This window comes from Anabrus simplex, chromosome 2 (genome assembly GCF_040414725.1).
Source record: "Anabrus simplex isolate iqAnaSimp1 chromosome 2, ASM4041472v1, whole genome shotgun sequence".
Taxonomy (NCBI): Eukaryota; Metazoa; Arthropoda; class Insecta; order Orthoptera; family Tettigoniidae; genus Anabrus; species Anabrus simplex.
Genome location: NC_090266.1, coordinates 740,834,005 through 740,850,215, shown reverse-complemented (window position 1 = coordinate 740,850,215; position 16,211 = coordinate 740,834,005). Strand labels below are relative to the sequence as shown.

At 37.6% G+C, this 16,211-nt stretch overlaps 1 protein-coding gene across 1 annotated transcript in view; it reads left to right on the top strand.

The window, feature by feature from the left end:
- Arfrp1 (ADP-ribosylation factor related protein 1) overlaps positions 1-4,214 on the top strand; it is a 104,427-nt gene extending 100,213 nt beyond the window's left edge. Inside the window, exon 5 of the mRNA XM_067139418.2 lies at positions 630-4,214. Coding sequence (XP_066995519.1) covers positions 630-720 — 91 coding nt within the window. The 3' untranslated portion in view covers positions 721-4,214. The remainder of the gene's footprint in view (positions 1-629) is intronic.
- The last annotated feature ends 11,997 nt before the right edge of the window (positions 4,215-16,211 follow it).

The following is a 16,211-nucleotide window of genomic DNA, read 5'->3' as shown; positions in this document are numbered from 1 at the left end:
TATCTCCCATTACATTCACCGGGCCAAGTACAGTGCCATTTCCCTACTATGGCAGCTATCTCTAATTCATTTGGTCATGACTGTACATTGACCTTTAGATATTAACTTTACAAGATGATTCAGGAATTGGAGAATATTATTAAGGAAATTGTACTCTGCCAGTGATGTGTCTACCAGAATTTCATCAAAATTTTTCCTAAGTCATGAACAAAGCAAGACTCAATAATAATAATAATAATAATAATAATAATAATAATAATAATAATAATAATAATAATAATAATAATATTGGCTTTACGTCCCACTTACTACATTTTTATGGTTTTTGGAGGTGCCAAGGTGCTGGAATTTGGTCCCACAGGAGTTGTTTTACGTGCCAGTAAATCTGTCGACACGAGGCTGATGTATTTGAACACCTTCAAATACTACTGGAGAGAGCCAAGATCAGACATGCCAAGCTGGGGTCAGAAGGCCAGCGCCTCAACTGTCTTGAGCCACTCAGCCCGGCAGACTCAAAAATATGCCTCCTTTCTATTGCCATATATCATTGTTATTTTGCAGTTATTTTTACCTAGCCATTTGATATTGCTCTCACATATTTTTCTGAAATGTGTTATTGTTTATTACAGGGATGGAATAGATGAAGGAATCCACTGGTTAGTTGATTGTATCAAACGTAACAGTGACATACGTCCCCCCAGACATCAAGATGATACATAGCGAACTGTGCAAGCGGCCTCCTCATTTGGGGATATATTATGCAGTGGAATTTAAGAGTTCATACTTTCTGTGGCTAATTTTACAAGACAATTTTCAGTGGGTGAACTGTGATAACATGTCTGTGTTATTGTTATGACTTGTGGGGAGAAAATATTTTAGATCGAAAACTGCTGATAATGATTAAGGAAACATTGAAATTTTCAGGTATTTTTGTTGTCCATGTGGAGTCCATGTTCTTATTGAATTATCACTTTGGTATTGCTAACCCAGAGTTTGTAAAAATGAATGTATATAATTGTTGTATTTTGCTGTAAACAGTATTAATTTTGAAGGTAACAGTATCCACCTGTTGCTTGAAGCACTTCAAGATTCACTATTATGGTAAAGATCTTTTATGGAGATGTTACATTGACTTTCATTTTAACATACCTGCCAACTTTCCCGATTTAGGCAGGAGACTCCCAATTTTCAACCGTTTTTCCCGCCTCCCGATTATTCTATTATTTCTCACGATTTTAGCTTATTTTTTTTGTGAATTTCCAACATTTTTCAAATCCCGCCATTTCAGCTTCTTTCATGCCAGTGGTCGGAAGTCCTTCGCTCATTGGCCACTTTCAAACAAAATATCAACGTTTATTAATGCGAGAAATGTGCGCGAATGTGCGATGTTTATTGAAACCTGTATATCATGACGCTATACCGATTGTCATTCTCTCGTTCTCGCGTGCTATGTTCGTGTTCGTTCACATCAGTCTAGTCGATTCTAGAGATTAGTCGCTAGATATGGTGTCCTTTTTAGTAATGTTGTGACAGAATTTCAATGATAACGACTAGTGACTTTTCTAGAGATTTTAGGAGCCATTTGGAGAATTCTAATTTTAATTTATCTCAATATAAATAAAATACACTGTACATTGCTCAGAATTTAAAAAGAATGATATTTCTGTACCGGTCATGACCACAGTAACGAGGGGAAATGCACATTTTAATTTCCCGTAATGTATGTCTGTATATAGCCTGTGTACGCTCATCACGGCTGCGGTGAGTGAAATAGTAGTTTAGGGGAAGGCCTAAAATGTAATTCTTAAATATTTATGTTATTATTGACCCTGTCGATAAATGCTACATCACTAAAGTTACATATTATTAAATTTCCTATCATTTATTGTCTTCTACATTTTTACCGTACCGGCTATGATAACAGAGATTCATGAATTTGGATTCAGCGCCGAGGTACAAGAAAATAGGTGAACGAATTTAATGAAAATTGGTATGTAAAGTCAGGGAATAAGTAACCGCAGTCTACGCTATAAATAATTTTATTCACCATGTTCGAAATGGTAGTTCAGGGAAGGTGCCAAAAATGTAATTTTTAATTACCGTACCTATCTTATTGGTCATATCGAAGAGTACTACATAACAAAAGTTATAGAGTAAACAATTTCCGATTATTTATGTCTTATTCAGTTTTACCATACTGACTGAAACAATATTGGTGGTGATGGTGATTAAATTGTGAAGATGATTATAAGAATGAGAAAAAAGTCATGAATTGCTTGAATATTAACACAAGAGGGAGTCATAAATGAAAGGAGGACTCACTTTACATTAGATGCTCTAATATCACAGAGTCGGAAGAAAACTAAATGTGTGTCCACTGGGCGAGTCGGCTGTGCAGTTAGAGGTGCGCGGCTGTGAGCTTGCATCCAGGAGATAGTGGGTTCGAATCCCACTGTCGGCAGCCCTGAAGATGGTTTTCCGTGGTTTCCCATTTTCACACCAGGTAAATGCTGGGGCTGTACCTTAATTAAGGCCCAGCCGCTTCCTTCCAACTACTTGGCCTTCCCTATCCCATCATCACCATAAGACCTATCTGTGTCGGTGCGACATAATGCCACTAGCAAGACCTCGAATATAGAAAGCTCATAAAATTGATCTACAGTAACATTACATTGACCATTATTTGTTGTGATGTGCTTTGTGTATTCTGCTGCCATTTATCGCCGATAGATGGGATTACTGCTCCGTTTCGAGTATAACAGCCTGCCTGAATATTGGCGGGAAGTAGCTGGGGAGTTAGACCTCTCTCTTCTTTAGCATGCCATTCCTCTGATTCATAAATTTTCTGATACTACTGGTACGTAACACACTGGATCATCACAGTATTCCAGCTATTTGATCCCTACTCTGAGGCAGCGATTGGAATGAGCAGTGTGCACACTTCAATGGAATAATGACACAGGAGTGATCGCGGCTGTCTGTGTCTTGGTCATTCTAGCTCTGGAAATCTAACTGTTAGATCGACACCATAGCACTTTTCTTTAGAAGTGAGAAAATGTGCTGTTTTTCATTTTATCGAATATTTCATATGACAGCATTGCTTTTAATTGCAATATTCGTACTGACGTCCTTGTAATGACCTATGTTGACTTCTGTTGGGAAAACTATAAGGACAGTCTTTCTGAGAACTCGGTAGCGAAGCACGGGTACATCAGCTAGTTATTCGATGCAAATTGCATTGCGCTTCGCATAATCACGTGGGTGCTTGATGCAATATATTAATCTATTCATTTGCTAAGTAATGGCATCTAAGTGCATGACTGATTCACACATGTGGAGCATGAGTTCATATTATTTTTGGATGGTTTATCAGAAACTGATCGTTCTTCCTCTGAGGGAATAGGGATGTGTAATTTTTAGCCTTGTAGCCTCGTAGTCAGGCTTTGAGACAATAAATGTTATAAATATATCATAGTACTGTATTGTGCAAGACATGTAGAATAAGCAGTTTTGACCAATTGTATCTCCTGATTTTCATATCAGAATCTCCTGATTTTTGGTTTTGTAAAGTTGGCAGGTATGTTTAAAAAAGAAAATTATGAAGAGAATGAAAATATGTGTTATTTTCCACTAGTAAACTAGGTATTGCAGTTAAAACCTTCCATCAAATAGTGAACTTGAACTAGTTCATATTAGGACCAGCTTTGTAATATTAAGAAATTAATATAATTGCCAATGTTATTAACAGTATAAAAGTAAACTATTAAAAATAACTAAGAGTTGAAGCTTCCTCAATTTGTTGAAGTATTACGTTCTTTGCCCGGGTTGGACTCTTTCATTCTATGTGCATTGTGTACAGGTTGCTGGTATTTCAAATACATTAATCAGGGCGACTGATGTACCCTTATTCATTCTGAGGTGACCAGTCTCATACAAGACCCAACAACATCTATGGAACATGAGGTATGTGACTCTTGCTCAATGGTCAGTTGAGAATTTTCAATGCTTGGTCTACAACTAGTGGGGGTTCATGATTTTGTCCTGCATACTGATTATTTGTCAAAAATTGCTCATCTTGTAACCTTCCTGTAAATTCATGTTATTCGGGTGTTTCTTTACTACTGTAGTTTCCTCAGTACAACATGGTCCAATCCAGGCAAAGAACAAAATATAGAAATACAATAATTAACAATATATGCTACTTTAGATGCTCAAGAAATAAATTAAGTTAGATGAAAGCAGTTCGAAAGAGTAAGATACAATTAAAAATAACCTAACATATTAAAATGGGGTACATATTATTGGTACAGACCAACAAAAGGTGGTGTAACTTTTTTTGAGAAAATTTGTGCTGTTGGCATTATCTTTCAGCTTACGAGAACTTTCATATATAATCTGGCAGTATTTGGAAAAATTCATTAATACTATTATTATTAAAACAGCGGAATCCAGGTTAAGATCTATTGAATTTATAAATCATCTTCATCTAGTTACCAGTCCAAGATTTTTTTTATTTATTTATTTATTTATTTATTTATTTATTTATTTATTTATTTATTTATTTATTTATTTGACAGATACAAATCCAGTAATTAGAAACACATACATATGATGTATACACGGTCATTAGAATACAAATGAATTACCCTTACTATACTTACACCGGTAAGAATAATTTACATCTGTGGTAGTGATGTTAGATAATCTTAATATACAGTATTGGTACCGAGTCTTGCTTAAGTATAATGATAATATGTGCATGTCAGTGCTGCAGGTGAATTTGGGAAAGACAAACTCCTTGAACCTATAACAATAATTTAATTTACAACTTTGCAAAAACATACATATATACATACATTATCATTATAGACTGTTATGCCTTTCAGCGTTCAGTCTGCAAGCCTCTGTGAATTTACTAAACGTCGCTACAATCCTCGATTTGCAACTAGTGTTTTGCCCTCATTTAGTTCTATACCTCTTATCTTTAAATCGTTAGAAACTGAGTCTAACCATTGTCGTCTTGGTCTACCTCTACTTCTCTTACCCTCCATAACAGAGTCCATTATTCTCCTAGGTAACCTATCCTCCTCCATTCGCCTCACATGACCCCACCACCGAAGCCGGTTTATGTGTATAGCTTCATCCATCGAGTTCATTCCTCAATTAGCCTTCATCTCCTCATGCCGAGTACCCTCCTGCCATTGTTCCCACCTGTTTGTACCAGAAGTCATTCTTGCTACTTTCATGTCTGTTACGTCTAACTTATGAATAAGATATCCTGAGTCCACCCAGCTTTCACTCCCATGAAGCAAAGTTGGTCTGAAAACAGACCAGTGTAAAGATAGTTTCATCTGTGAGCTGACTTCCTTCTTACGGAATACTGTTGATCACAACTGCGAGCTCACTGCATTAGCTTTACGGCACCTTGATTCAATCTCACTTACTATATTACCATCCTGGGAGAACACACGACCTAAATACTTGAAATTATCGACCTGTTCTAGCTTTGTATCACCAATCTGACATTCAGTTCTGTTGAATTTCTTACCTACTGACATCAATTTAGTCTTCGAAAGGCTAATTTTCATACCATACTCATTGCACCTATTTTCAAGTTCCATGATATTAGACTGCAGGCTTTCGGCACAATCTGCCATTAAGACCAAGTCGTCAGCATAGGCCAGACTGCTTACTACATTTCCACTTAACTGAATCCCTCCCTGCCATTTTATACCTTTCAGCAGATGATCCATGTAAACTACGAACAGCAAAGGTGAAAGATTGCAGCCTTGTCTAACCCCTGTAAGTACCCTGAACCAAGAACTCATTCTACCATCAATTCTCACTGAAGCCCAATTGTCAACATAAATTGCTTTGATTGATTTTAATAATCTACCTTTAATTCCATAGTCCCCCAGTATGGCGAACATCTTTTCCCTCGGTACCCTATCATATGCTTTCTCTAGATCTACGAAACAAACACAACGGCCTATTCCTCTCATAGCATTTTTCAATTACCTGGCGCATACAGAAAATCTGACCCTGACAGCGTCTCTGTGGTCTGAAACCACACTGGTTTTCATCCAACTTCCTCTCAACGACTGATCGCACCCTCCCTTCCAAGATGCCAGTGAATACTTTGCCTGGTATATTAATCAATGAGATACCTCGATAGTTGTTGCAATCCTTCCTGTTCCCTTGCTTATAGATAGGTGCAATTACTGCTTTTGTCCAATCTGACGGTACCTAACCAACACTCCATGCTAATTTTATTACTCTATGAAGCCATTTCATCCCTGCCTTCCAACTATACTTCACCATTTCAGGTCTAATTTCATCTATTCCTGCTGCTTTATGACAATGGAGTTAATTTACCATCCTTTCCACTTCCTCAAGAATAATTTCACCAACATCATTTTCCTCCTCCTCATGAGCTTGGCTGTTCGCAACACCACCAGGAAGACTTCCTTTTATGTTGAGAAGATGTTCGAAATATTCCCTCCACCTCTCCAGTGATTCCCTGGGATCTATTATGAGTTCACCTGAATTATTCAAAACACTGTTCATTTCTTTCTTCCCTCCCTTCCTAAGATTCTTTATTACTGTCCAGAAAGGTTTCCCTGCTGCTTGACCTAGCCTTTCCAGGTTATTACAAAAATCTTCCCACGACTTCTTTTTGGATTCAACAACTATTTGTTTCGCTCTGTTTCTATCATCAACGTATAATTCCCTGTCTGCCTCGGTCCTTGTTTGGAGCCATTTCTGATAAGCCTTCTTTTTACGTTTACAAGCTGCTCTCGCTTCATCATTCCACCAAGATGTTAGCCTTTTCCCATCTTTACACACGATTGTTCCTAGGCATTCCCTTGCTGTTTCTACTACAGCATCTCTGTATGCCATCCATTCACTTTCTATATCCTGAACCAGCTTACCGTCTACTGTTCGAATCTTCTCACTAATATCCATGTACTTCTGTCTAATTTTCTCGTCCTGGAGATTTTCTACCCTTATTCGCTTGCAGAGATTTCACTTTCTCTACCCTAGGTCTAGAGATACTTAGTTCACTACAGATCAGATAGTGGTCTGTGTCATCGAAAAATCCCCGGAAAAATGTATATTCCTAACAGATTTCCTGAATTCGAAGTCTGTTAAGATATAGTCTATTATGGATCTGGTACCCCTAGCCTCCCATGTGTAGCGGTGAATAGCCTTATGCTTGAAGAATGTATTCATAACTGCTAAACCCATACTAGCACAGAAGTTCAGCATACACTTCCCATTCCTATTAGCTTCCGTATCTTCCCCACACTTACCAATCACCCTTTCGTATCCTTCAGTTCTATTCCCAACTCTCGCATTGAAATCGCCCATTAGCACTATTCTATCCTTGCTGTTGACCCTGACCACGATGTCACTCAGTGCTTCATAAAACTTGTCAACTTCATCCTCATCTGTACCCTCACATGGTGAATACACGGAGACAATTCTAGTCCTAATTCCTCCAACTGACAAATCTACCCACATCATTCGCTCATTTACGTGCTTAACAGAAACTATGTTGCATGTAATGGTATTCCTGATAATGAGCCCTACCCCAGACACTGATCAATTCTTTCTAACACCCGTCAAGTACACTTTATAATCTCCTATCTCTTCCTCGTTATCTCCCCTTACCCGAATATCACTTACTCCTAGCACATCCAGATGCATTCATTTGCTAACTCAGCACTTTCTTCCTTCCATAAGCCCCATTACTATTGATAGCTCTCCATCGAATTCCATTTCGTTCGCCAAGTTGTTTCCAAAGAGTTCCTCGCCTGTCAAATGGGAGTGGAACTCCGTTACTCCCATAGGTCCGAGGCTTGCATAAAATGTTTTGAGCTCGGGAAATTCATGAAGCAGGATGCTACCCTACTTGCACATAGTCCAAGTGAGAATCTCTCCTCTAACGGGTTATGGACCACCAGTGAACTGTATAGTCCTAGCCGCCTGAGCACAAAGAGGGCCATAACTCAGAATATGTCCGAGATGCCCACTCCCATTCCATAGCAACTGGTATCCCGACTCAGGACTACTTACTAGGCCACTCAGCCGTTCCCCATGGTTCACGAACTAGGACCTGACTACAGTAACCCACACCATGAACCATCTTTGCAAAAAGATTTTTTAAAATTTAACATACAGGAAAATATGTCTGTGTCATGCACAACACAACAGTCATGTATTTTTAAGCAATTTTGGAAAGGTGAATGTTTATAATGTATTTCTACATCATGGTAAGTGGAGTAATATGAATTTAGGATGTATAAAATAGAGAGGGACCTGTCATTTACATTGTGAAATTAAATATGCTACGGGATTTACGTTGCGCCGACACAGAGAGGTCTTATGGCGACGATGGGATAGGAAAGGCCTAGGAGTTGGAAGGAAGCGGCCGTGGCCTTAATTAAGGTACAGCCCTAGTATTTGCCTGGTGTGAAAATGGGAAACCACGGAAAACCATTTTCTGGGCTGCCGATAGTGGGATTCGAACCTACTATCTCCCGGATGCAAGCTCACAGCCGCGCGCCTCTACGCGCATGGCCAACTCGCCCGGTAAATTAAATATGGACTATCAACAAGATTATTAAACAATTTAGATATAGTCGAAAGAGCTGTTAATTTTTGTGACTGGCTAGAGTCTTACAACCGAATGATGTGAGCATATCAAGATAGCTCTCATAATTCGGTTAAATTCTGTACTGAAGAAATCTCAGAAACTTACTCTGCACCATTTCAATAGCTGTATTGTATTTCGAGTCCCAAGGATTCCAAATAACTGTAGCATATTCCAGCCTGCTTCTTACAAAGTCCTGGGATTGTATTCTGATAAAATGTAACATTTTATATGCAAGAGCAACCAAATCAAAGTTTACATTGAATCAAGTGTTACACCTAAGTCCCTGATAGAACTCACTGCACAAAGATATGACTTTGAAATCTGATAATTAAAGCTGACTTTAGCCTGCTTTCTAGTAAATATTTTTTAATGTCGAAGTGCAAACGATTTACTCTACTCCATTCTGAAGCACTATCAAGGTCTTCCTGTAACTTTCTGCAATCATCTACTGATTGAATTATTTTTAAAATCTTTACATCATCGGCAAAAAAGTAAAATATTAGTATGAATTATACACAATGGGAGGTCATTGATCAGCACCAAAAAATAAAAAAAGGGCCGAGGTTCGAACCTTGGGGAGCACCACATCACAGAGATTATGAAGGTATGATATGAACAGTTTCAACATACCTTTAGAAAATTCACAAAAGCCTAATTTTGAGAAAAGTATGTTGTGATCCACAGTATCAAATGCCTTACTATATAATCAGTGTAAATCACATCCATTTGAACTCAATCGTCCATGACAGTTAATATTCTATGAGTGAATTTCATGTAATATGTTACTATGCTAAGAGCTGTTTAAGTAAAACTTAACATGCTGGAAGGTGCGCTGGTATAAGATTTGCTCAAATACCTCCACAGTAACAGTGGCAATTGCAGCAGGCCTGTAATTACCTAAAACTGACCGGTCTCCAGATTTATAAACTGGTCTGACTTCCGTAATTTTCCATCTGGGTGGAAATACTCCGGTACGAAGGCAATGATTGAATATAATTGATAACGGGTAAGATTATACATCACATCCCTTTATTATTTATGGGGGAATAAAGTCAGGATCCTGCAGATCTCATGGGCTTCATTTTAGATATAGCGTTTTTTAATGTCTGATATGATAATTACTTGAGCGTAAAAAACCATACACCTTTTGGATCTATATTGTGGTTCTCATTTGCTAAGACGTTATACTTTGCACAGTTCTGAGAATAGACAGAGGAAAAACAACTCGCAAAACTTGTCATCATCAAATAATTGTCCATCACGTTTCATCATCCTTCAACCAGAGGATCTGCTTTTACTTTTAACAAATGCCCGGAGGTTATTAATACATTAACCAATCTCATTTTCAGCTTTCTGCACAGATTCTTTACACACTAACTTGATATACCATTTTAAAACTCTGCGATTTTTTTTTTAAATTTGGTTTGCTGATATTCCTTGTTTGGCTTTCCGTCCTTCATTTTTTTTATGATGGTAAAACTTCTGTTTGATATTTTTTATTATTATTTTAAATGAAGGCAGGCACAGTTTTCCTTTTGTAGGTGCCATAGGCACATATTTATTTAAAATGCAGTAAAAAAATAGAATAAAAATAGTTCAGAGCTTATTCTACATCAGAATATCTTAATAATATATGTCAGTCAGTATCAGCTAGTTCTCTGTACAGTAATTCATATTCAGCCTTACGGAAATTGTATATGTAATTCGATTGCGTTTTAAGGGGCTGGTCGGTCATCATGAAATGGTGCTATTTTTCACAGTCTTTGACAGCCCCTTTCATTTCTTCATAGATCTTCCTGTTATGTCACCCTGTATTTGTTTCAGAAAGGTCATCCTTGGTCTTCCTAGTGATTGCTTCCAAAGAATATGACCTCCTGCAATTGTTATCAGGAACAAAGAATGCCATAGGGAGTGTGTGTTATTTCCACGGAGTTTCTTTACTGGTTTACTCAGTGTAGGACCTTATCATTTGGTAGTTTCTTTCTATAAAACTTTGAGGATAATATTAAGGCACCATATTTTGAAGGCCTCAAGCCTCCTTAATGTACATTTTTTAATAGTCCAAGTTTTTGAGGCATACCGAAGAACTGTCCAAACGAACGCATGCAAGGTTCTTACACACAGTTATAGCGAGTAACCTGGACTGCTGTTGAAAGACAGTTTTAGATTTAGTAATCCAGGTCTTAATTTTTGTTGTACTCCTTCCGTCCTCGGATATTTTCTGTCCAAGGTAGGTGAATGTTTGTACTTTGTCTTGGTGTCGCAGATCATAGTCGTATTTGCTGTGGTGATACATGTTCCATTTACCTTTACACCCATACTTGTCACCTCTCCGCAGACATTGAATAATACTGGTGCCAACTACTACAGATTTCTCACGTGTACTACAGCAGTACAGAAGCGGTACTGATTATTACGGATTTTACTAATTCAATGGGTTAAAACTTCATAATAGGCCTAACTCATTTTATCATCTCCAAATGTGAGATTAAGTATGGTACCATAACTTGTATTAGGCAAATGTGTTAATTCCAAAAGCCAACATCCCCCGATCAAACCCTATTTTATATGTATATAAGAAATGTGCGACTTTCTCCTTCTTGCAGGTGATAAATATCATTGTTAATCCGTATTGAAGAATACTGAATGTAGGATGCTAAAGGGTTTATTGTGTCCCATATTCAATACATTATAAATTTTTAAACACTTAGGAATTTATTATTAAATCCATTTGAGACATGTTTCGCCCTTCATTGAGGGCATCATCAGTCATAATACCTCCTCAAGGCATAAATCAGGTACCTGATTAGTAATTAAATTTTAAACATTAAGATACATTGCAATGGGAAAGTTAAGCAAAAAAGAAAAACATGTTCAGTGATGATACAGTTAAACAATATAAGTTTATAGACACAGTAGTCGGCACCAATGCGTAAAATCACTGGGTATTTTAGCAGAGTCTAGCAGTGGTGGTCCGAAGAATAATTGACGCTACTCATTATAAAATTATAGGAAATTATAAAGTTTATACATATATTTACATTAAAACAGTTCAACTGTAGAAATTGCTGAATGGTATGGACAGAGTCTTGCGGAAGGAGAACAATGTGAAAATAAATAAGTCCAAAACAAAAGTAATGGAGTGCATCACAAGGTCAGGTGATGCAGGAAATATTACATTAGGGAATGAAGTCTTAAAGGAAGTAGATGAGTATTTTTACCTGGGTAGTAAAATAATTAACGATGTTAGAAGTAAGAAGAATATAAAATGCAGACTAGCACAAGCAAGGAAGGCCTTTATTAAGAAAAGGTGAAAATAAGTCCAGAACAAAAGTAATGGAGTGCGGTCGAACAGTGTCATGTGATGCAAGGAATATTAGATTAGGAAATGAAGTCTTAAAGGAAGTAGATGAGTACTGTTACTTGGGTAGCAACAATCTCTACAAAAATCATTGTGCAGTGATAAGAATCAAGGGCTTTGAGAAAGAGGCAACAATCCAGAAAGGAGTGAGGCAAGACTGCAGTTTGTACCGTCTCCTTTTCAGTGTTTACATAGAACAGGTGATAAAGGAAATCAAAGAGGAATTTGGAAAGGGAATCAAAATCCAAGGATTGGAAATCAAAACCCTGAGATTTGCCGATGATATTGTTAGTTTATCCAACTCTGCAAAAGATATCCTTGCATCACCTGACTTGTTTTGGGCTCTTTTGTACTTATTTATTTTCACCTTGTTCTCCTTCCCCAAGACTCTGTCCATATTATTCAGCAATTTCTACAGTCGGAGATTGATATAGAAATTAGAAGAGTATTTTTGAAGACTTTCGTCTGGAGCATGGCATTGTATGGAAGTGAAACCATGGATGATAACTAACTCAGAAAGAAAGAAAGAGAATAGAAGCTTTTGAAATGTGGTGTTATAGAAGAATGTAATAAATAATAATGTTATTGGCTCTATGTCCCTCTGACTAATTTTATTGTTTTCGGAGATGCCAGAATTTAGTCCCACAGGAGTTCTTTACATACCAGTAAATCTACCGACACATGGCTGACACATTTGAGCACCTTCAAATACCACTGGGCTGAGCCAGGGTCCAACCTGCCAAGTTGGGGTCAGAAGGCCAGCGCCTCAACCGTCTGAGCCACTCAGTCCGGTACAGAACGCTGAAGGTGAGATGGGTAGATAGGATCATGAATGAAGAGATACTGAATCGAATTGGTGTGAAGAGATCGATTTAGCTAAATTTGACTGGAAGAAGAAATAGAATGATAGGACACATCTTAAGACGCCCAGGACTTGTACAGCTGGTTTACGAGGGAAGTTTAGGTATTAAGGACAGTAGGGGTAGACCAAGGTACGAATATGACAAGCAAATTAGAGCAGATGAAGAATGTAGTAGTTATGAAATGGTTAGCACAGGATAGGGTGTTATGGAAAGCTGCATCAAACCACTCTATGGACTGATGACTCAAACAACAGATAATCATGTTGATATTTACGCACTTTTGTTTAGTCTAATAGTTAACCTTACCGGGGAGAGCTGAAGCAAATATGGAAGGTGAACATTAGTGATGGGATAATCAAATACAAAATAATCACTTGTTCTATTATTTAACTAGCTGATGTACCCGTGCTTCGCTACGGGATTCTCAGAAAGACTGACTTTGTGGTTTTCGTAACTGAAATCAACATAGGTCATTACAAAAACGTAAGTATGAATGTAGCTATTAAAAGCAATGCTATCATATGAAATACTCGATCAAATGGAAAGCCGCACGTTTTATCACTTTTAACGAACAGTGCTGCGGTTAGATTGCGGTGCCAATCTAATAGTCCAAAGTTCCAGAACTGGGATGACCAGGCCGCAGATTGCCATGAACACTCATCCGCCACTACTCCGCTAAATATGCACACTGTTCATTCCAATCAGTGCCTCAGAGTAGGGATTGAATAACCCAAATGCTATGATGATCCAGTGTGTTACGTACCAGTAGTATCAGAAAATGTATAAACCAGGGGAATGGCATGCTAAAGAAGAAAGTTATCTAACTCTCCAGCTACTTCCCACCAATATTCAGGCAGGCTGTTACACTCTGTACGACTGGGCGAGTTGACCGTGTGGTTTGCGGTGCGCAGCTGTGAGCTTGCATCCGAGAGATAGTGGATTCGAACCCCATTGTCGGCAGCGCTGAAGATAGTATTCCGTGGTTTCCCACTTTCACACCAGTCAAATGCTAGGCCTGTACCTTAATTAAGGCCTAAGGCACTCCTAGCTCTTTCCTATCCCATCATCGCCATAAAACCTATCTATGTCGTTGCGACGTAAATCAAATAAAAAATACTCTGTACACAGCAGTAACCCTATCTACCGGAGATGAGGGGCAACAGAAGACACAAAGCACATCACGACAAACAATGGTCAATGTAATGTTATTGTTGATCAATGTTATGAGCTTTCTATATTGTAGGCCTTCACATTTAGTTTTCTTTCGACTCTGTGATTTGTAAAATGTTTTATACCGTAAACTGTAGTTTCTTATTCTCCGACTTTACATACCGATTTTCATTAAATACTGTTTGCCCATTTTCTCGTTATTTGGCGCTGATATGGACTTAGTAACAAAAATCTAAATTCATGAATATCTTTGTGATCATAGCCAGTACGGTAACAATGTATAAGACATGAATAATAGGAAATTTAATACTATATAACCTTAGTTATGTAGCATTCATCGATTACACCTCTAATAAGAAATATTTGAGAATTACATTTTAGGCGTACCACTAAAATACCATTTTACTCAGCGTGAATAAAATAATTTACAGCCTAGACTAGAGCGACTTATTTCCTGACTTTGCATACTGATTTTCATCAAGATAGGAATACTAATAACAACAATATTTGAGAATTAAATTTTAGGCCTTCCCCTAAACTACAATTTTTCTCAGCGTGAATACAATTATTGATAGCCTAGATTGTAGCAACTTATTCCCCAACTTTTCATACCCATTTTTTTTTAAATACGACCACTAATAACATAAATAGTTGAGAATTCAATTTTAGGTCTTCCCCTAAACTACCATTTCACTCAGCGTGAGTAAAATGATTTATAGCCTAGATTATAGAGGCTCATCCCCCGACTTCACATACTGATTTTCATTAAATGCTCTTCAACCGTTTTCTCGTGATCCGTGTACATACATACAGACAGACAGACAGAAATTACGGAAAAGTAAAAAGTGCATTTTCTTGTTACTATGGACATGGCCGATACAGAAATACCATTATTTTCAAATTCTTAGCAATGTACAGACAAAACTCTTATTTTATATATATATAGAGTTTGTTCAGTTATTTGATTATTTTTCCATTTGATTATTTTTCGTTTATTCATTCGAAATTCCATTTGAATGAATTAAGCAATCGAATAGTGAATGCTTTTGAAATAATCAAATGAAAAGTAATCCGAATGTTGTCATCTATTCATCAATCTCGTCACAGGGAAATTAAAATTACATATCTCCATTCCCTTACAGGAAGTGTGTGGGTAGGACGAACGGTCTCTGTTAAGCCTTCCTAAAATAATACGAACTCATGCTCTACACGTGTGTACACTCAGATGCCAGTACTTAAAATGCATAGATTAATATGTTGCATCATGCGCCCATGTGTTTATGCAGAGCGCAATGCTGCAGTATAATAGTGTTGACTACCTGGGTCACCAAATTTATCAAGTCATAAATTTAAATTCGCCAGAATTTTCTCTAAATGGTGAAGTCGCTGTCTTTGAAATTCTGTCACTGATGATTATATTGATATTTTGCGATAGTGTTTCTTTCCTCAGCCAAGAAAATTTGTAAATGCTCAATACAAATCAATAAGGATTGAAAACAATGAAGGAAAAGGTGGTGGTGACTACTGGTTTAAGAGGTAGCACAAATGGGCAACCATCCTGTATTAATACTAATCAGGGAGAAAAAAGTGGAAGGTGTCGCACACTTTGAAAAAAGAAGGTATCGTCTAAAGAAAGACAAGGATCACGAAGGACATGAAAATGAAAGGTTCCCTTGCCTTCCGCAACCTAATACCGTCGGGGTCGGAAAAGAACAAGAGTTGACTAATGAAAGTGAGTTAGAATAGATGAAAGTAAGGAGTGTGGCACAAGTGAGTGGAAGCAATGCCTGAATTGAGCTAAGGGCCCTGTGGTCGCCAACCCTCGCTCGTTCACTAGCTCATCCATCAATAAATCACCACTGATATGCATTTAGGGCAGTCGCCTAGGTGGCAGATTGCCTATCAGTTGTTTTCCTAGTTTTTTAAATAATTTAAGAGCACCTGGGGCCCCTATTAGTTGCCTCTTATGACAGGCAGGGAATATGGTGGATGTTATTCTACTGCCCCAACACACAAGGGAAAATAATGGTTCGTGAATGAAACAGCTGTGTTATTATTATTATTATTATTATTATTATTATTATTAAATACTTTGCTGTGATCATAAAGCCAATATAATTGATTTTTTAACCTTTGGCATAAAGTAGGGCCATTGCCT